Below are 22,497 nucleotides of genomic sequence, written 5' to 3'. Positions count from 1 at the left end.
ATTGTTAATAGATAGAAGGACCGTAACAATATTTACCCATTATAAAATGTAACAAATGAGAATCACGACTGTAGAAAATATTCACAATGACAAAATTAACTTCAAAAAATATAGCACAGAGGGCCTGAGTCTTAATATAATTGTAATTGTATAAAAACAAAACAGAAAAGACAAAGAAAGCAGGATTTTGGATAAGTGTATTGTACCGTTATAGATGACGTTATCTTAACTTAGCTAACGTTGACAAGAGAGTTTGAACCTGTCAATGCTAACTATTACAACAACAGTTTGCCCATGTAAACAACTGAGGTTGTTTCTTTTATGGTGCTATAAAAATGAGCCACACTTACGTTTGAGCAGTGAGACTTTCTTGTTAGTCGACAGAGTCGCGGTTAAACGTCGTATACGGGAGAAAATCCAGTCTCTGTGTGCTGTTGCTATCGATGCTGGACCGTCAGCACGGTCTTCTTACTTTGATCCACGGGGGGAAACAGCGCCCCCAAAATCCCGATAGTGGCCAGAAATATATGACAGCCGTATGATAAGAGCTACCATAGAGAATGAATAGGAAAAGTTAAGAGACATAAACAGAGTAAACATTATTTTCTGTGGTAGTACCTCCAGTTCTAACAGTTTGTTTAAGATTTTATGTTTTAATTGATTTCTCATATCGTGTCACATTCACAAATGACTGTAAACATTATTCAGAATCAGAATCAGACATATTTTAATAATCCCCGGGGGGGGGGAAAATTATTTTAATGATGTCTCATTTCAAGTCAGTTAAGTATCAGGTATCAGTCTGCCCCATGGTCTACCTGCATATCAGTCTACCTGTCTGTATGTTTGTCTTTATCTATGATGTCTATCTGTATGTTTGTGAAAGCAACAGTGGTAACGTTAAATAGTTTCATTCCGTCCTTGAACCGGGGGATATTGGGTTTCCTGTCCCTTCCCTTTAAAAGTAAAAACACTACTTGTGTTTGAATCATTTTCTCTGGGCTGTCCCTTTTTTTAAAACATATTTAACTGATTATTTAAGCAATTGACTTTAGTACTCATAATACATCACGTGAAGTATTTCAGGAAGTGTACTTAGTTTCTACAAGTGAAACAAATAAAGCGCATCCTTAAAAAAAGAAATTAACTAAAAAAAAGAGTCGCATGTGAAATACGAACAAGTTGGATTATCACTTTTATATATGTCATAATAAGTAATGAGTGATAAGGAGTCTAACTCATATCTAAGCCATTGACAAGTGCCAAACCTGCATTGTAATGATATGATGCAAAACATAAAAGTAAGAACCCTTAATCTGATTTTTTTGCGTGTTGCATTGCATTATTGTTGCAAGATGGCAAGCCAAGCTTAGGTGACTGAAACCCTGCCACAGCAGGTTCAGGTCCAGATGAAGGCCAAAGGGATGACTAGGGGTCACTGCAGTGCCACGAGGGGTCTGTATGTGCCATCTAGCGTCCTGTTTGAGTATCGCTTTAACACAGTAACTGGACTGGGAGAAAAATGATTTCCCCCCGCTCACTGATTGGTTGAAAAAGCCATCTAGTGTTTGAGTATCGCTATAAAACAGTAACTGGACTGCAATGAAAGTGCCAAAAGGAAAAGAAATCCCCCTCGCTCACTGATTGGTTGAAGAAGTCACATGGTTTGGTGGTCTCTCGCCTTCCTCGTTAGTATAGTGGACAGTATCTCCGCCTGTCACGCGGAAGACCGGGGTTCGATTCCCCGACGGGGAGTTCCTTTTCTCTTATTAATTCTCCTTTAATTACTGTTTCTACTCTAAAACTCCTACACTAATTGTTGATAGATAGAAGGACCGTAACAATATTTACCCATTCAATATGTAACGTTACAATAAGAAAAACGACTATAGAAAATATTCACAATGACAAAATTAACTCACACAGATATAGCACAAACTGTTAATCACTCTTAATATAAATCTTCGGATAAAAACAAAACAAAAGAGACAAAGAAAGCAGGATGTTGGATAAGTATATTGTAAGGTTATAGATGACGTTATCTTAACTTAGCTAACGTTAACAGCAGAGTTTGAACCTGTCAATGCTAACTATTACAACAACAGTTTGCCCATGTAAACAACTGAGGTTGTTTCTTTTATGGTGCTATAAAAATGAGCCACACTTACGTTTGAGCAGTGAGACTTTCTTGTTAGTCGACAGAGTCGCGGTTAAACGTCGTATACGGGAGAAAAATCCAGTCTCTGTGTGCTGTTGCTATCGATGCTGGACCGTCAGCACGGTCTTCTTACTTTGATCCACGGGGGGAAACAGCGCCCCCAAAATCCCGCTAGTGGTCAGAAATATATGACAGCCGTATGATAAGAGCTACCATAGAGAATGAATAGGAAAAGTTAAGAGACATAAGCAGAGTAAACATTATTTTCTGTGGTAGTACCTCCAGTTCTAACAGTTTATTTAAAAATTTTATGTTTTCGTTACTTATTACGAAAACAAATATTTTTACTTTTAAAGGGAAGGGATAGGAAACCAAATATCCACCGTTTCATGTTACGATAACATAAAGATCAAAGTCAACTTTATTGTCAGTTCTGTAATATGTGCCGCAGACATACCTTTCTCTCCGACCCACAGTGCAATAAGAACAAAGGCAAGGCAAGTTTATTTGTATAGCAGCAAGGTAATTTAAAGTTCTCTACACAAAACATTAAAAAGCATTTGAAAAAACAAATGCATAAAACATATAAGATTTAAAACACATATAAGATTCATAGGTTACAGTCAAACTGCAAAATTGTAATATGTAGTAGTATGTACTGCTGTGTACATTTCATTGACTAAATACGCGCTAGAAAGCCTTCGTCCTTTGTTCAGAATCAGCTTCCACTGCCTCAAGGATCTGCAGCCTCTTTACACAGGGAAACCACTGTTCCACCGGTACTGTTTTTACCTGGTTCACGTCCTTACTGATCGAAGTTTCTTTGTAAGTATGTACTTACTTACAGGAACCCATAGGATAAAGTGTGGGGTTCCCCAAGGGTCAATTTTAGGTCCAACTCTTTTTAAACTTTACATGCTTCGTCATCAGGAGGCACGGCATCATCTTTCCTAGTTATGCTGACGATACGCAAGTGTACATCGCCGTACATCGCCTGATGACACAGGACCAATGGATGTCCTTTTTAACTGCATTGTAGACATAAAGTCATGGACGGCAGCAAACTTCCTAGAGCTCAACGGGGACAAAACAGAGGTTTTAGTCATTGGTCCTGAAGGCCAGAGACAGAAACTTTGACCAATGTTACAGGATTTTAAACCCACAAATTCTGTAAAAATTCTGGGCGTGATTTTTGACTCTGAGCTCAGTTTTATTCCACACATCAAAAACATAACAAAGATAAGTTCTTACCATCTGAAGAATATAGCAGAGTCGGCCCGTTTTTCTCTCAGGCCAGCACGGAGGTGCTGATGCATGCTTTTATCTCTTGTCGTTTAGATTAGTGTAATGCCCTGCTCTCTGGTCTATGCACCATTGAGTGCATGTAATGGGGTGGAAATGAGGATTAAACTTGCCTACAAGATGTATTTTTATGCACCAATTAGATGGTTGTCCATGACCTGTACAGTCTCTCACGAAATGACTGAAAAGTAGGACTAATGTCTTTATGGCTGTATAATTTCCAGCCAGCATCACATGTCACATGGGTGATAAATTAGGTATCTATTGTGTGATCACTTCACATAACCTGCACATAGACCTCACCTTAAACTGATGTCAACAGACAAATTACCGTATTTTCCGCACTATAAGGTGCGCCACATTATAAGGCGCGCCACATTATAAGGCGCACCTTTAATGAATGGCTTATTTTGAAACTTTTTTCATATATAAGGCGCACCGCATTATAAGGCGCATAGAATAGACGCTACAGTCGAGGCTGGGGTTACGTTAAGGACCCCCTCTAAATTCATTGATGTTAAGTTCGCGTGCTAGCGCTGTTGCCTTCAGTTGAATAGTGATTGTACTGATACTTGCTGCTCTCTGTTCAACAACCCACTGTTGGAGTTTGTCCTCCAACTGTAGCCATCTCGCTCTGTTCCCTCGGAAACTCTGTTTAGTTTTCTTTACTTGGCGCAGGTCATCTTGTTGCTTCCTCCACTTCCGCACCATTGATTCGTTAATGTTAAACTCTCTCGCTGCTGCTCTATTCCCGTGTTCTACTGCGTGACTAATGGCCTTGAGTCTAAACTCTGTGTCGTAAGCGTGTCTCTTAATAGGAGCCATTTTGGGCTCTTTACACAAACACACAAATGGGAACGAAACGGCACGCTTCGCGCAGTCATATATCTCAACATGCACCGCGTGTTACTTCTTCTACGGGGGAAAATAGAGTCGGCGGCTGCTCACCGTAGTTGCGAGACCTGTTGTGGCTCAATATTGGTCCATGTATAAGGAGCACCGGATTATAAGGCGCACTGTAGGCTTTTGAGAAATTTGAAGGTTTTTAGGTGCGCCTTATATTGAGGAAAATACGGTAAGAAAGAAAAGGCTGTGTAGTCAGACAGCAAAAAACAAACATTTAATTTCCGTATTGATTCTACTGCACTCGTAATGTTAAGTGTTTTAGAAGAACTCAACACCAACCCACAGTTACATTTGTACGTATTTGCATTCTGATGAAAAAGAACAACAGTATTCACACCATCAATAGCCTTCATTAAACACAAGGTTTGATTAAAGTCTACATAGATCATAGTACTCTTATCATAACCAAGAAGATGCACCTTGCATTTAATTCATTGTCCTTTCGGGAACCGGCTAGTCAGGCCTACATCTCAGCAATGACCGGCAGTATCGGAGACTTCAACTTTCTCGACTGTCTGCATGTGGTGCTGCAGCCAGACGCCCGGACACGAATGCCTGCCTGACTGCAGAAAACTCTCTGTCTTTCTGCTTGTATGTTAGATGAGGATGCACCTTCAATCTGTTTGTCTTCATCTGCCTTTTCTCCAGATCCCGTCCCTGTGCCCTCAGTCGTCTTCCTGCCGTTCGTGACAGGAACCCGTCTTCTCCTGGGGTCCATCAGGAACATCTCAACGCGTTTTGGACCTTGATGTCCATCTGATTTAGAGACAGAGAGTTGATGTGCTGAGATGTCGAAATAGGAAAACTGCCACCCTGTCTCCTTCCCTTCCTCTGTCCATCCTCTGCGGGCAAGCCGGGCTGCGGTGAGGATACAGTCGGTCTGGCTGTACTGCTTCTTCAGGGGGTTTGAGAGTAGAGGCCCAGATGTGGCCGACATCCTACCCAGGACAGGAGGGACAGTCTCTGGCTTACTGCTGTCTTTTTATCTCCCTGATGGCTTATGAACACCTGGTTTGCGGTACGAAAGCACCTGTAAATCACATTAAAGGACACATATGTTTATTTTAAGATTCATATTTGTATTTTGCAGTCTCTACTAGAACATGTTTAAATGCTTTAATAACAAACAAAAAAAAAATGCAAATTCTTCATACTGTCTGTCTGAATATACCAGTATTCACCCTCTGTCTGAAATGCTCAGTATTAGCGCCTGTCTCTTTAAGACCCCTCTCGAAATAAGCCCAGTCTGCTCTGATTAGTTAGCGCTTTCTTTTCTTCTGCATCTGCGCTCTCTGTACCATCATTGCAGACAGGGAATGACTGTAACGGCACTGTGGGGGCCTCTTCTACCTATATACATATATAGTTGAAGTCCTGACGGCTCGATTAGTTTCTGAACAGGGGCTGTGTGCATTTGTGTGTGGATTGAGCGTTTTTTTATATTTTTTTATTGTATTTATAAAACACCCCGACCTGCTTTATAGTCAAAAAAAGAAATGGCAATTTATCTTTACATTATGGGACCTTTAAAGCACTGGATTAGATTACATGATATTACATTATAAAATTTCCTACGGAAATATGTGGAAATGCTTTAATGCTGAAGCTACAGTGAAAAACAGCTTAATGTTTGCAAAGATATATAGAGAAAAACGGAATATTTGAAAATAATATTAAAAAAGCTGAATATCTGCAAAATTATGAAAAGGCTGAATATTTGAAAATTATATTAAAGGAGCTGAATATGTCCAAAAGTATGAAAAGGCTGAATATTTCAAAATAATATTAAAAAAGCTGCAATTGTGCAAAAGGCCACCTCCGTGATAGCCAATCAAAGGTCACCTCTGTGATAGCCAATCAAAGGTCACCTCTGTGAGAGCCAATCAAAGGTCAGCTCTGTGAGAGCAAATCAGAGGTCAGCTCTGTGAGGACCAATCAGAGGCCAGCTCCCCCATACAGAGACTCAAATCAAAGGTTGTCATGGAGATCAGTGCATTATATGTAGGTCAAACTAAAGCATTGGTCTCTGCCCTGAAATGCATAGAAGCACGCTTTGAAACAAGTTGTTCTCACGGAAAAACTACGACTTGTATTGTTAAAATGTCTTCACTTTGAGCAGGATGAGGGTTTGGACAACATGGAGACATTTTTGTTTGTGTGGAACAAATTACAAATGACTGATGAATCATAAATTTTAAAATCATAAAGTTTTCTCTCTTTGATCGTTGGGTTGAACACATTAAGTTCTAGTGCTACAATGAGCACATTTTCTGAAAGAAGACAAGAAAGCCTACATTTAGAGATCAAAATGATATCTGAAAAGTAAAGGTAGTGGAAGCTAGAGAAGGTTTAGTCTGAGAGAAACTCACACCTGAACACAAGAGATCAAGGAGATTCACTCTACCGGCGCAATACACACTCATTATACATTCTGATCAGGTCTTTAAGAAAAACATAAAACATAAACCGTGATTATAGAAAAACTGTAAAAGATATTAAAAAAAAGAATAAGAATTCAATAGTTCAAAGTCTTGTGGTTTGTTTAAAGTGAGAATGAAGTCTGTAGGTGTAAGTATGTGGGACGATGCAGTTCCCAGAGGGGCATGGTAGTACTTTTAGCTTATCTCCACTGGTTTGCATTATAAAAAAATATATGAAAAAGTATGAAAGACAGGCAAAAAGCTGAAGATGAGCATAAATCAACTGAAGGAGCTGAACATTTTGATAATTGAAGGGTTTTTGTAGCTGAAAGAATGCAGCAGCTAGATGTGACCGGTAAACATACGGAACAGTAAGAATAATAATAAAGATTTCAATAACGAAGGTTGGAAATGTTTAAATGTTTTTGGGATTAAAAGTAAAATTAGAAAATACTGAAGCCATGTGTAGTTGTTCCTCCCGCAGATGGAGAGAAACATTAGCATTCATTTGGAGTCAATTTGGAATCAATGCAAGTCCAATATTCACTCTAGTTTTGTGTTTTACTCAGCTTTGTAATCTACAAACTCCCGAGAAACATATCAAACTATAAAGCTTTGTTTTGGGGAGTTTCAGGTCACATCCAGTGAACTGAAAGATACTAAAACACTGTAGCGTTGGTAAAATCTCTCTGGATTATTACTGCAGCGGAGACAGGCCCTGTGGTTTCATCAAGTCTCCACTAGGGAGAGGCAAAAGCCCTATAAAGACCACAAGACCAATGCAAAGCAAAGTCAAAGCACCAGTTTCTAGAAAGATGACCCCTTTCCTTGTGTTTAGTCATGGTTCAATGCTAAACTAACCTGTGGGTGCCGAAGAAAATGTGTTACAACCATAGTGAATGAGGTACAGAGCAATCAGTGTATGTGTGCATATATTTAAATTAGGTATCACGCGTACATTTGGTTCACAATTGTCCTCTTTTACTGCGATGACCTTTCCCCTGTGTTTAGTCATGGTTCAATGCTGAACTAACCTGTGGGTGTTGAAGTGTAGACAAGAGTAAACTGTGTCCTTCTCTGGAAGTGGAGTCCTTGGCAGCGGTGCTGTCCTTTGAGAAGAAAATATATTATTTCAATTCTTGTTTAGATCCCAGTGTTTTCAAAAATACTCAAGGTGGTTTCCAGTTGATGAAAATGGGTTCAGCGATAAAAATCAAAAGTCTCGAATCTCCTTAAGGCACTTAAAGGGAAATAAAACAGGATGCTAAATGATTCCATTCATGCAACAACAAACAAGCTCGGTCAAGCAAGTTATATGCAACCTACCATGCACGAAAACAGGACAATTCAGGAATCAAAGAAGCTGGTTACCATTATATTATACTGACTCACCTGTGCAAATGTCCCCCGCCTAAAAGCCTCAGAGGTTCATCCCTGCGGACAGATGCATACATTTATTAAAAGCATGCCACGTAGAAATCATGCAAACAGCTCCAGTGTAACTGTTCATCTACTTACTTCCACTATAAAAAAAACTGTAACATAACTGTAGATTCAGGTAATACCAGATTTTAGTGTGATGTCCTCGTTTCTCTCTCTTCTCTTCTCTTCTCTTCCTCTTCTCAGGACTGACTGAGTCACCACTGCTCTCTATATCCAACCCCCTTTCCCCTCAACTCTCTCTCTCTCTCTCTCTCTCTCTCTCTCTCTCTCTCTCTCTCTCTCTCTCTCTCTCTCTCTCTCTCTCTCTCTCTCTCTCTCTCTCTCTCTCTCTCTCTCTCTCTCTCTCTCTCTCTCTCTCTCTCTCTCTCTCTCTCTCTCTCTCTCTCTCTCACTCTCTCTCTCTTTTGTACAAAAGGTCTAGATTATGCTGATCATGGATGGACTGTACCCTCGGTCTGCAGGGCTGCTGCTCTGCTCGACTGTTTGCTCTGATCAGACATTTGCTCTCTGGTCTTCACCTCCTTAGTTCAGCGGGTTTATCTGCTGTGGACAAAGTAGGGGGACCCGAGGTTTAAGATGTGTGTGTCCGTTGAATGACCACATATTCAACATCCAGTCCTTGCGACAGGGTTCAGGAAGTCATTGCCTGTATGCGTGTCACAGTATGCACATTGGACCTTATTTGGGAACCCTGTTACGCAGAGATTGTCTCTTGAAAGTTACAGAACTTGTCACATTCACCTGTTTTCTTGTATCTAAAGTTCCATGCACAGGTCTCCTATTTTAGTCATGGATCAAATTCCCTGTCAGATAATTCCCTCTTTATTTATTTCATGGTAAGGTATTTACTTCCATGTCAGTGCTGACACCTGTAATGACAGATTTCCCAATTCTTACAGGTCCCCTTAAATGACTATATATGTTGTCTCCTAATTTGCAAGTGCAGGACGTAAAGTTCTGCAGTGTTAAGTTCTTCATTTTGCTCTTGGGTGACATTTTTGTGAATGAAACTCAGAAGAGCAGAACACCTTTTTCTCAATGTTTTCACAGGAAAGAATGTTAAAATGTTCTTGCAGGCCCATTTTCTAATTTCAAAGAACACATTTGGGTATTTTTTCAACATATCAGATATACCGGTAAATCAATTCCTCTGTAATATTCTGGGTGTTTTTATTGTCTCTCGTCCATTTTGTTACTGTTTCCGTCAGCGTGTTTGCAGCTGTTGCATTTGCATGAATAAGAATTAACATACAAGTCAATATGACATCAAGCTCAATGCAGACTATTTGCAGCTATTTAAGAATTTAACTAAATCGTGTGATTATCAGCCTTCAAAGCTGCAGCTCACGTGTCAGCTCGCACAGAGGGAACAAGTGAGAGCTGTGTGGTTCATCTGGGTCAATTCACTCAGTTTTTGCTGGGTCACCGCAGACATGAATCTGGGTCAAAGGTAATGGGAAAGCTGACGAATACATACACCTTTTATCACAAGTCTCTTGAAAATCACATATCTAACAATTCATTTTTCAAATGTATTAGCATCGTCTGTGTAGCCAAAGACAAAACTTAAATCATATATTTATGTGATCTATGGGTTCATCTTCAGAAAGAATTAATAGGTGCTCGTTCTCAGTCTCAGGGCGTCAAATACCCCCTTTTTGTCACGGCCTTTGGTATCCGATATTGACGTAGAAAGGGCAGGACAAGTGTCTGTTCCTCCATGTTTGCTGTGAAGTTAACTTTTGAGAGCCACTTGTTTTGTTCCTAAAGGAAAGAGCTGAAGTTAAAAAAGAATAGCTTTCTGTGTTGAATCTGTCAAAAGGTTGTGAACTGTTTCTAACATTTCTGATAACTCCCTTCTCTCGTGCTTTTATAGACATGAATGAACTCATGGGCCTGCTGAAGGTGAGCTCTCAGGGTGTCGTGTCAATGAAGTGTGGAGACCTACTCGTCAAACACCTGGCCGAAGAAAGCGTCAGCATATAGAGGCAAGTTATGTGAATGTTTAAAAAAAATAAATGATTGATCCACATTGGGCCACATCATATTTGGATTTTCACAGATGTATAAATGGGGTTAAAGGATTTTATGTCCCCAGTCCGCACACTTAAGCGTTATATGTTGTGCTGCAAGAAGCTGATGACGAACGCGGTTTACAGTAAACACGTGGATGGATTACTGAACGGTCTACCAGGCACAGGTCCATCAGCCCATAAAGTCAGGGGCCCTGACTCATAAAATGTTGCTGAAAAAAAGACTACAAAGAAATGCTAAATGACCAAAAGTGATGACAAAGACACAAAAAATGACTATAGGCATTCAAAATGACCACGAGGAGATGCTAAACGACTGAAAATAGACACAAAATGACCACAGAGAGACAAAAAAATATGATAAAGACAAAATGAATATAAAAATATGCAAAATGACTAAAATTAGATGCAAAATCACCAAAAAAATATGCAAAATAACTAAAATTAGATGCAAAATCACCACAAAAATATGCAAAATGACCAAGAATAGATGCAAAACGATCACAGAGATGCAAAAAATAATTACAAAGAAGTACAAAACAACTAAAGATGGACGTAAAATGACTACAAAGAGAAACTAAAGGACCACATTGAAAACCATCTAAAAGCAAGTTCACAATGACCACAAAGAGACTCAAAACGACTACAAAACCATGTGGGTGTCTTGTTCCTACGTACTGTAGACAGAGGTGGGGGCTCTTATAGGTCTGTGCCTAGGGTTCTGTTGTCTCAGAATCTGGTCATCTAGTGGTTAGGATAGACCTAAAAAAAATCTTGAAGAGAAGAAAAGCTGAGCTGGAAGGCAAAGCTCTCGATCTACTGGTCAATCTTGGTTCCTACCCTCACCTATGGTCACGAAAGCTGGGTCATGGCCGAAAGAACGAGGTCGCGTGTACAAGCGGCTGAATGGGTTTTCTCAGGAGGGGGGCTGGAGTCTCCCTTAGAGAGAGGGGGAGAAGTTCAGCATCCGTGAGGAACTCGGAGTAGAGCTGCTGCTCCTTTGCGTTGAAAGGAGCCAGTTGAGGTGGTTCAGGATCATCTAGTAAGGATGAACCCTGGGCGCCTCCCTAGGGAGGTGTTCCAGGAAGCGTATAACTTCTCCCTAAAGTTACACTGTATTCTTGGGACAAAACCTGTCACTGTAATTAGCTGATGATGTATGTAATCACTGTGGCATTCAGCTTTCTTTGTCCGTTGAACAGGAATGCAGGGTAGGGCCGGTCAGTGTCTATGAAGATGAGTTTTGTAACATCTGGAAGTATTGATGCAACAATCCTAAACACCCTTCTTCTATTGTTATCTGTGTCACGTTTATGTTGCTTTGTTCAGTTGACTTCAACCAGTATCTTCTGTAGGGTGTTGTTCTCATCCACAGTATACATCCAAAGCCTTTGCTGTGGTCTGTGGCTTGCAGTTACTGTTGTGCCTGATTAAAATGTTTCTTAACTATAATTCTTAAAGGATAGGAGAGGTTTATTAATTCACAATTTCTATTCTCCTGTATTATTGGGTTTGGTGCCCACCTAGAGTCAGTTTCTGTTTGAGATTTGTGTTTGTGTTTGTTCCTTACCATTGTCTCGCACAAATGTGCAGTTGCTCATGGGGGAATTTGATGTGTCTCTGTAAATCATACAGTATCATCTCCAAGGACCCCTTACCTGAAAGAGAGATAGATCAGGGACCCCCTAAATAGCTTTTTATGGTGCATACTATCAAAATTATAATTATTGCTATATTCATATATTTGCATAATTTTTTATTCTTAAACATACACATGGATGCTTAACTGTGTCTGTGGATGGGTATGCCTTACCATATTTTTCACAAATATGTTGATTTGTTTTTGCTAATGATATGTTGGATTCATGTTCATGTATATTTTCTTATCAAAAAATAATTTGGCAGCCCTCCTGCAGTAACGCTGAGGACTCGTTAGGATTTGACACAGTGAATAAGATTGAACTGAAACGGTAAATTAAGTAATCTGGATCATTTTGGGAGGCATACTGTTGAAGCTCAAGGTTGTACTTGCTTATAGCAGCTGGTGAGGAATGTCAGCTCAGACCTTCAGCCAAAAACTGTCACTTTATGTCCCTTCTTTCTTTAATTTTCTAATAACTGAGGTGTTTTCCCAGAATCAAAGAGCAAAGGGGCATATAGGAAGAGAGAATGGGTTACTAAGTGAGAAGTAGTGAAAGTTTTTGACCTCCTTTCACATCTGGCATTAACATGTGATCTGTATCTAGATCTCTCATCTGGCTGTCAGGTGTAAATGTGAGCACATTACGAGCACATCTGGCGCTGGTCTGTCACGCAATGTGATTGGATGTCAGCCAGGCGTGAATGCAGTACATACGGTCTGGTCACATTCTTAAGGAAAAAACAAATCACCTGGAATGCTAAATGGTCGGCTAAAGCAGCTTCTTGATAGCTGGACTTTACGAATAAATAAACGTCTTGCCAAACAAATTCATGCAATGCTCATTAAGCATATCACCGCCAGGGAAAGCTCTCTGTATTTCATAGCGTACCACTCTGTTTGCACTGGAGCACCAGAAGGATGCATTTTAATGTCAACAGGCTAGAGCGAAAGAAGGGAGAGAACGGAGCGATGGAGCAGAAGCTACGAGTAGTGGTCGACCCATATGGGCTTTCAGTGGCCGATAGCGGATAACTGATGCCGATATCAGGCTGTTGTTTTTGGCATTGAATAAAATCCAACAAATCATAGACAGACAGACAGACAGACAGACAGACAGACAGACAGACAGACAGACAGACAGACAGACAGATAGACAGATAGATAGATAGATAGATAGATAGATAGATAGATAGATAGATAGATAGATAGATAGATAGATAGATAGATAGATAGATAGATAGATAGATAGACAGAAATACAGATAGATAGATAGATAGATAAATAGATAGATAGATAGATGGATAGGCTTTATCGTCATTGCACAAGGTATAACGAAAATGAATAAAGAACAAAAATAACGAGACATAAAATGGCAGAGCTTAAATGAAAATGTATTAAACACTGTTGAGGTGCGTTCAGACCAGATGCGATGGCCGCAATTTAATCGCAAGAGACACCATTCTTGCATCGCTCGATCATGTTTGGGTTATCGCATCAATCGCACCATCTGAGCAATGGAAGCGATGAGCTAAACCCGTCGTCAATGGCTGACATAACCACCATTGCTACGTTGAATTGCAGCCCCGCCTGACTAAGTCAACCCAAACTATACACAGGATGAAGTTTACTTCCACAACTTTATGTTTGTGGAAAAAAAAAAAATGCAATGACATGTGCTTGGCTGAGCTCATGTCATAGCCTCACACTCATTTTAATCTTGTGCTGGTTAAAATAAATGGAGCACAGGACGGACTGGTCTGTCCGGTTTGTTCTCTCGGGTGTACTGTTGTCTGGGTGAATTTCTGAACTGACTGAGATTTAACTGAACTTTCAGCGCAGGTTTCACTTGTGACAGGACGTCCGACTCTGAGCTCTCTCATTACACAAATTCACAGGTGAGACATTACCTGTTTTTAATGGTTTTCTATCAACAAATATAACTGTAATCTAATTTTACTCTCGTGATGTCATGCCTTTTTTGTAAAGCACTTTGTAAACATTGCTTTAAAGCAAGTTGCCATGAAATATTATTACATTAAAGATTTTATTTGTATCTAAAGATCAGTTAATGTGTGCTATTTTATACCTAAGCCTTTTTTGGGGACATTTCTAAGATTTAAGATTAAAAATGGTTTATCTGTTTTAGGCACAACAATTTCAGCAGCAACACAATTTACAAGATACAAACAAGTAAACAGAGCAACCGTGAGACTGAAATAAACCTAAAAGTAGGGCAAAGATATGAAATAAAGTCAACTTTAAATCTACAGAAAGGTGTAACATATGATTATAAAGTAAAATGTAGAATACAATTCAATATAAGCAAAATAGAATTCTGGACATAAAATAATTATAATAAGATAAAATAGAATACTTTACATGGAAAATGTGAAATAGATACATACATAATAGATAGATACATACAAATGTGAAATAGAATAGATAAAGATAGGTATTTTGCAACTCATAAAAATATGTACATTTGCCGAAAATATCCAATATCTAGTTTGAAAGTAGAAAACAAATAGCATGTAGGCTACATGCTATTTATTATACAACTGATTTACTTGACAACCAAAATGACAAACTTTTTTAGGACCTAACATTTGACCTCATCTTCATCATCTTCAACCACTTGTCCCTCTCGGGGTCGCGGGGGGCTGGAGCCGATCCCAGCTGACATTTTGACCTGCACATCATAAATGTTCTGCAATTTCTGTAATTTTGAGAAATTACAAATAAATCCCTGCCAGAAAACCTGCAGACCTGAAAACTCAGGGAATGTGACCTGCAGAAAGGGTTCAAAAAAGTTAGCGATGGCACTGGAAAACACTTCCTGTTTCCACAGTGACACGGTCTTTGCAGAGTTACATCGTTTGCACGTCCTGTTTTCTGTTTATCTGCACAAATCGCATTTGAACTTTGATTCACCCTCAGGTTACTACTTTCTCACCAAAACAAATTAAAGGAGATTCCCTAAAATGAAGGAATGAGTTTGCTTGAAATACAAGTTTGGTTTGGACAACTTGCGATACTTAACAGAGTTTTCCAACAATTCTTTCAAGTTTGTGACAAAATACATTGTTTGTGATTCCCCTCAAGAATTGCTTATTGGTCGAAAGTGCCTTCCAAAACCAAAAGTGCAACTGTTTACTCACCTGACAATGCTATGGTTGAGGTTTGGTTCGGTTGAGGCCCAATAATGACACAGTTAGAGTCAGGGAACCAGTGTTATCACTTCACTGGATGGGTGTTATCAGTGGGTATCAGCCTCACAGATATAGATTAGAAGGGGCCTACTACACCTAGCAGTCTCTTATCATCTATTTACATGGTAATGGGTGCAGTTAGCTTGGTCAGGACCCCTTGGTGTCAATTTTTTAATGATCTGGGAGTCCTGTTGTGAATTCAGACAAAACAAACATTACTTGGTTAGGTTTAGGCAACACAAATATGTGGTTAAGTTAAAGGAAATATCACAGTTTGCATTAAAATACTAACATTCGTGGCGTGAGAATGACCTTCTGTCAAGTTCTGTTTACTTTGTACCAGCCAATAGCGACTGGCATTTCAGGTTGCCAGGGTTGTCTGTTGTTAGGCAACAGAAACAAGAAATCATTTTGAGTCGAGAGCTAGCTAATCGATTACACACCACTCAAAGAAAGACTTCCAGTTGAGTTGAAGACTGGCTAACGTTAAATTTAAGACGTGATCACACTGTCCTCCCGGACCACGACCCGGACTTTAGGGTACTTGTCCCCCCTCCCTCTCCCGCCCGCGCCCCAGCCCCGTTTGTACTCACACTACCAGGGCCTCGGCCAATGCTTCTTGCTGTCCACACGCCATCACGCCGTAACACGTCACACGCATTGATGGCGTGTGTGTGGCTTTATTTACAAATCTTTCCGTAGACCTCGGAGTTTTTGTCCGTCTTGTCGACTGTTTTTTAATATTTTCATCCGACCAAATCTGCAGTAAACCCTCCACCTCCGCACCACACCAACATGAACCTTTCACCACCATTGTTGTTGTTGTTAAATGTCCGCGCATGGTCTGTCCTTCTATTTACATGTCCGAACAGGCGGACATAACGCTACTGCCGTAGGGCTCGTGCTCGTGCTCGTGCTCGTACACGTGCGCACGCTCGTGCTTGTACTTGTGCAAACGGCTCCGCTAAAGCCCACCTCTTTCAAGCGGGCCGTGGACGGTCCGCTGGCCGCAATTGAGCGCGGAGCGGGTGCACTCACATGGCTTAAAGGTACTAGGCTTTAGCTGAAAAAACGGTTTTGGCCGCGGCCAAAAGGACAGTGTGATCACGCCCTTAAAAAAAATTAAAGTTAATTGATTTGTCAAAATTGGTCGTTACCCTGTACGATTCGTCACTTGACACGCCGCAGGCTGATCGCTTGACACACACAGCAACGAACCTGGCAACCCGACTGCTGGAATTATTTTTTTGTTGTTGCGACTACGATCTTAAGACACAAGATGGCGTTGTTCTGCTCATTCTCCGTATTCAACCTTTTAGACTGTTAAGTAAGGAACATTACGTGAGAGAATTTTGCTTCTAAATCAGCAAGTTATGTAGTTAAAAAATAAGTCACCGTAGACTTCTGCTTTCACATGGGGCATGAACACTTTAATGGTCCTGTTTGTTTGGCCCGTCCACCTCCAACCTTCCTCATTATGCAGTGTTTCAATCTTTTAGTACTCCCTACCTTTGTTTCTCTTCATTTGAGCAATTTGGGTTTCACCTGCTCAAGAAAACTTTGACATGTAAATTAGTGGAGGACTTGTTCTACCCCCTGGGTCACAGCCACCCCACATGCTTCACCTACATGCTTATTTGACCAAATGCAAGATGGTTGATAAAGTGGCATGTCAGAAACAAAAAAACATAGTGATATGTCATCAGTCTACCTTGTACTTCTTATGCTGATTGTTTGATTCTCATTTAAATAAAGAATGGTGTCATCATGAAACCTCTCTATTTCTAATCCAGAGCAAATTCTATAAAATTGTAAAACTGTGTTTTCTCACAGTTTGTTTCACCTAATTGGCACTTTGTGTTGCATCTAGTGTGATAAATATGTGAAATGTGAACTCACCATCCTGGTTCCTCCTTCAGAAACAATCATGTCTTCCAAACTGGTCATCCGGCAGCCTCAGATTTTGATGGATTCCCAAGAATCTGATGAGTGGGGATCCGGGATATGTGACTGCTGTGACAACGTGCCCGAGTGTAAGTGTCCGTGCTGCCGTAACTGATTCATATCCACACACCAGGGCCTGTATTCCCCCCCAAAAATTCATCTTACCTATCGGACTCCCAAATAGCACTAACAGATTATAGTTCATTCATCTTCAACCGCTTGTCCCTGTCGGGGTCGCGGGAGGGCTGGAGCCAATCCCAGCTGACATCTGGCGTGAGGCGGGGTTCAGCCTGGACAGGACGCCAGTCTATCGCAGAGCACATAGAGACAGACAACCATTCACGCTCACATTTACACCTACGGGCAAATTAGAGACATCAATTAACCGAACACATGCATGTTTTGGACTGTCGGAGGAAACCGGAGAACCCGTAGAAAACCCACGCAGACACGGGGAGAACATGCAAACTCCACACAGAAGGGCCCCAGCCGGGATTCTAACCAGGAACTCTCTTGTTGTGAGGCGACAGTGCTGACCACCACACCACCGTGTCGGATTACAGTGTCCTCTTAAAACATATTCATAAACCTGCTGAGACCAACTTTTACTGAGGGAGAATTGGGAAAAGTCTTGATATAAATGTTGTAAGTTTGTGGCTATATCCAAATAAAGAGTTTACAATCAAATGATTTAACATGAAACAAAGAGTAATATAGACACCGGACTGGTCATATGTGCGGCTAATTGTCAGCCTCTTACATGTCGGGCAGCTCAACAATTAGTGTTAGCAGTAAACAATTGCCAAGTTGTGCATGAAAGGAAACACGATTAAAGGAAAATTGGGAATCGGAATACCTGCAGAACAAAAAAAGCGTGGAAAAATATATACCTGGAAATGAATGCATCTATCATTAAAGGTTTCTAAAATGTTGACGCACATAATTACGAGGTTGATTGCCATAAACAGCCATTTTAGGATTGTTTGTGATTTGCTCTGAGGGACTTTTCACAAATTTAGGAGCTGCTTTTAGCTCTAAAACGTATAATGACACTCACATTTTTGCTTCTAAATCAGCAAGTCAGAAGCTACTTCAAGCCTTAAGTTGGTTCCTTAAAACGGCCTCAACAGTTTAAGAAATCAGGCCTCTTTAAATCTGATATCACAGTAACTTTTTGAGACAGTCCAGTACACAGATAGTCATGGTATGCCTCTGTCACAAAGGGACATTGTCACTTGTAGGGCAAGTCTTTGCTCCTTGATTCTCATAGTTTCCTAATACATTACACACACTCTGTCATTACCAGCTACATATTAACAGGAGATTTCACTACACAGCCTTACGGATTCAATCTGAAACTTTTCTTATTTATTGGTTTGAACCCCAAAGAAACTTGGAAATGATGACGATACAGACTCAAATCCATGTTATATCAAAATACATGAAATTGACATCGGAAAATCTGACGTAAGAGAAATAGTTTAATAGTGAACTGGAAATTTGACTCATGGTGGAAAGACAAAGGATAGGAAAATAACCGGTGATCCATTTGCTTCCTCATAGCTTCGTTACTATGTTGAAACTTGTTTGTTGGTAACGTGTCTTTTTATCGGCATCAGCGTCTTTATCTATCTGCTTTTTCCTGGTTAAGGTTGTTTTGCTTTCTGGTGCTGTCCCTGCTTCGCCTGTAAAACTACCAAGAAATACGGCCAGTGTCTCTGTCTCCCCCTGCTGGACATCTTTGGATGCATCCCTCCCATCACCATGTCCATGAGGGTCTCCATGCGCCAGCGTTATGGCATCAAAGTGAGGCCCCATTCTCTGTTGTTTTGTTGTTGTTGTTGTTGTTGTTGTTGTTTGTCTGCTGGCAGAAAGGTTTGAACCTCTGGTGGCCTTGAAGTCCCAATCTGTTATATGTTGATCTTTATATTTCTTTATCTGTATTTTCAAGGAAGACAAGAAATGCAAAATAAATTATTTATATTCCTCTATTAGTCGTTTGAGAAAATTGAAGTTCAGGAAATGTTAACAACTACAACTGTCCAGGGTTAACAGCACTGATATTGGTTTATTTCACAGTTACACTATGCTACAAACAAGCAGGTGTACAGTAGTCTGAAGGGGTTTTATGGAAGTAAATCTGTGTCATCGGATTTTGAAATGATTTAATTTCTATCACTTAGTATTTATGCATTGAAATTATTTACCTGAATTCAACTCATGTTCACCTTTATTTTTCAATGTTCAGAATCAAAAGTTCACTAAAAACTTCAGTTTTCACCAAATCCAACTGCAAACTCCAATGTATAATTTTCAACTAATATATTTTCGCCTTGTTCTATACCTACTCTATACCTGCCCTATACCTACTCTGTAAAGTGTCCTGAGATTACTTTTGTTATGATTTGGCACTATAAATAAAATTGAATTGAATTGAATTGAAGTGCAATAGGCAAGGCAAGGCAACTTTATTTGTGTAGCACTTTTCATACACAAGGCAGACTCAAAGTGCTTCACAGCACAACATGTCATGAATTAAAATGCATTACAGAGAGAAAGAGAATAAAAACACAGACAATAATAAAAACAGTGCGGACGTAAAAAGTGCAACGATTTAGCAGAAAGCTAAGGTGAACATCAAAGTTTTATGTGTAGTTTCTAGTCAACAGGCCAAATTCAGCTGCAAAATGCACAAGTAGTGTTTGAGAACAACTCTCAAAACTCAAGGGGGGAGGGGGGGCAGTGGTGGAGGAAGTACTTAGATCATTTATTTAAGAAGGAAAATGTAACTAAGTATTAGTATGTACCAATAATCAGAGAAAAGTGCTTAAAGTATTTAAAGTAAAAGTAGTTACTAAATGCATAAAAATCTTTAAAAAAGAGAACTACACTCCAACTTATCATTAAAATCTGCTTTTGTTATCACGGCTAAAACAGACCATTGTCTTATTACTGTCCCTGTGAGGACAGTCTCAGCATTTCAGGGTTAAATTAAATTGGAGGGTGAAAGTTACTAAGCAGAGGGAGATAATATGTTAACCAAGCATTTGAAATAATACTTAAAATTAAAGTTTCATTGCAGTGAAATGTAGGTCTAAGGTTCTGCCTGCAGATCAGATGCTCACTGTCTTTTGCCTGCAGGACACCATGTGTAGGGACTGTGTGTACGCGACCTGCTGTAACGCCTGCACCTGGTGTCAGATGTCCAGAGAGATGAGGAGAAGAAACATCCCGATCGTTCTTCTCGGTGCCAAGAACACATGACCTCTCACTCATCATTTCCACCGAGTCGTTTCAATAAACCACTGCCTGCTTCAGCCGTGACCAACATGTTATAAGTACCGTCGACTGAAGCCCTCGCCATTAAACAATTGAGCAATTTATTGAGGACAGCTGAGATGGTTCATTAATAACCCCCCACCATCATAAAATCTCTTACTGCAAGAAATTTGTAAAAAAAATTAAATATCTGATTGTTTGGTAAATAGGAACTGCTCTGTTTGATAGTTTAAAATGTAATTTTCTTACTTTAAAAAATGTTTTTCTTTCTTTAATCACGGTTTATTATCAAGGAGCCTGCTTTACAGATTTTGTATAAAAGTGTATTTTTTTAAAATTTGATGTTAATAGTATTAATATATGGCAACGTGACAGTTTAAAAATAAATTACAACTTAAATACAGGGCACAGAAATTGATTTTGATATTTTTGCTTTATTTGCATATGACACACACACACACACACACACACACACACACACACACACACACACACACACACACACACACACACACACACACACACACACACACACACACACTATCACATTTAAACCATTGAATTTCATGAATTATTGATTTATTGTCAATAAATCGCTGTTTTTATGTATTTCTTATGTGTCCTGCGTATTCATACAGCACGTTGTAAGGAGAAGATAAAAATACATGAATACACAACTTAGAAACCCATTAACAAACTGATAACACTCAAAGGGCATCTGCAGAGAGTAAAAAAACACCTTCAACTTGAATTAACTCACTTTTAATACTAATGTAAAACCTAACACGCCTGCTAGAGGGAGCCACACACTTCCCCATGAGTGGAGGAGTTGAGGCCATGTGGGGTCACAGTGGATCAGACCAATGATGTGCAGCCACACAGGAAAGGGGCAGACGGTGAATATCTGTCGTCTTTCTTGCCCACTGCTGCTTTTAAAACCTCACTTATGAAAATGAGGACCTCTGTTAAAGCTGACACATACTGCTAAGAGGCCCTCCACAACTTCCTTTGTATTATGATTTAGTGGTGACACAGTTTCCTGGAAAGAACTAAACAATTTGGTACTAAAACAAAGAGAAAATAGAGTTTGTTGTTAAGTCAGTGAAGAAAAATTAAACAAATTGTTTGCAGGCAAGCAATTTAACATACAGTATATCATGAATCAACTTTATAATAATAAAAAAATATATATTTAGTTTAGTTTAATCTTTTCTTTCTGAGAAATTCCTGTTTTCTCTAAAAGTATTACCAAATTACATGTGAGGCATTACTTCCATGACTTCCTTCCTATCATTTGTAAATTATGGACAGGTGAAATAAATCACCGCACATTTAGTTACTTCAACATTTATCCTTTATCCTTTGATGCCATGTTCTTGTTATTTTGTCCAGCCCCTGTACAAACAAGAAGTGTTGAGGAAAAAGTTGAATCATGTCCCAATCTCGTCTCAAGCAAAAATACCAGGACATGATTTTAACTTTGCATTAACTGTTGTGTTTTAAATTAGAAGGACAACATTTTACGATGTCTCAGTTATTTTGTCCACCCTCTGTATGGTGGTCCTACGGTATCTCATACTCCAGCAGAAAAAAAAGAAATAGAAACTAAACAAAAAAAAGTTATTTCACAAGTAATAAGTTAAATTATGATATTAAATCAAAATATTTTAGTATCTGACAATTTTGACTTACTGAATCAACCATTTGAATGATTATTATGATTTATTTCATCTATATTCTTTTTTTGAATGCTAATATTAGCAGTTGCATGTATACTGAAATCACAATGCTCTTCAAGCAGATTATTTTGTTGTTTTCTAAACAACAACAACAAAAAAATCACAAAATTAGAGACTAGCTGGAGAGAAATAGTGCAGCATTTGGCAGCTAAGAGATATTTTTGTCGTGAGTTGGTGGAGACAAAACCACGGCTAGAGTAGTTTGAATATTGGACTTTACAAGTGATGATCGTATTTGTCGGCTTTGTATTTGTGTTTTTCCTGCCCTCTAGTGGCCAAAAACTGACCAGCACAGCTTTAATCGACCACATCTGTACTGCGTGGTCAGCCAAGACGTTTGCCTGTTAAAACACAAGAGGATGGAGAAGGAGAGATTTAACCTAATGTTTGTTGTTCAGTTTGCACAATGAGCACGAGTTTCT

General features: G+C 39.5%; 1 protein-coding gene across 1 annotated transcript; it reads left to right on the top strand.

The window, feature by feature from the left end:
* The first annotated feature begins 13,743 nt into the window (after nucleotides 1-13,743).
* Nucleotides 13,744-20,719, top strand: LOC310957139 (cornifelin homolog B-like). Its single transcript, XM_083927580.1, has 4 exons — nucleotides 13,744-13,799; nucleotides 17,033-17,146; nucleotides 18,709-18,863; nucleotides 20,199-20,719. The coding sequence occupies exons 2-4, from the start codon at nucleotides 17,041-17,043 to the stop codon at nucleotides 20,319-20,321; spliced, it is 384 nt and encodes a 127-aa protein (XP_083783706.1). The 5' UTR covers nucleotides 13,744-13,799; nucleotides 17,033-17,040; the 3' UTR covers nucleotides 20,322-20,719.
* The last annotated feature ends 1,778 nt before the right edge of the window (nucleotides 20,720-22,497 follow it).

Source organism: Echiichthys vipera (genome assembly GCF_963691815.1).
Source record: "Echiichthys vipera genome assembly, chromosome: 14".
NCBI lineage: Eukaryota > Metazoa > Chordata > Actinopteri > Perciformes > Trachinidae > Echiichthys > Echiichthys vipera.
The sequence above is the reverse complement of the archived record's forward strand: the minus strand, read 5'-3'. Positions and strand labels throughout refer to the sequence as shown.

What these genes read in the sequence shown, in the direction of transcription:
- LOC310957139 (XM_083927580.1), top strand. Translation starts at nt 17,041, where the DNA reads ATGTCTTCCAAACTGGTCATCCGGCAGCCTCAGATTTTGATGGATTCC. An exon ending in CTGTGACAACGTGCCCGAGT is followed by an intron (nt 17,147 to 18,708) that starts GTAAGTGTCCGT and finishes TTCCTGGTTAAG; the next exon opens with GTTGTTTTGCTTTCTGGTGC. An exon ending in GCCAGCGTTATGGCATCAAA is followed by an intron (nt 18,864 to 20,198) that starts GTGAGGCCCCAT and finishes TTTTGCCTGCAG; the next exon opens with GACACCATGTGTAGGGACTG.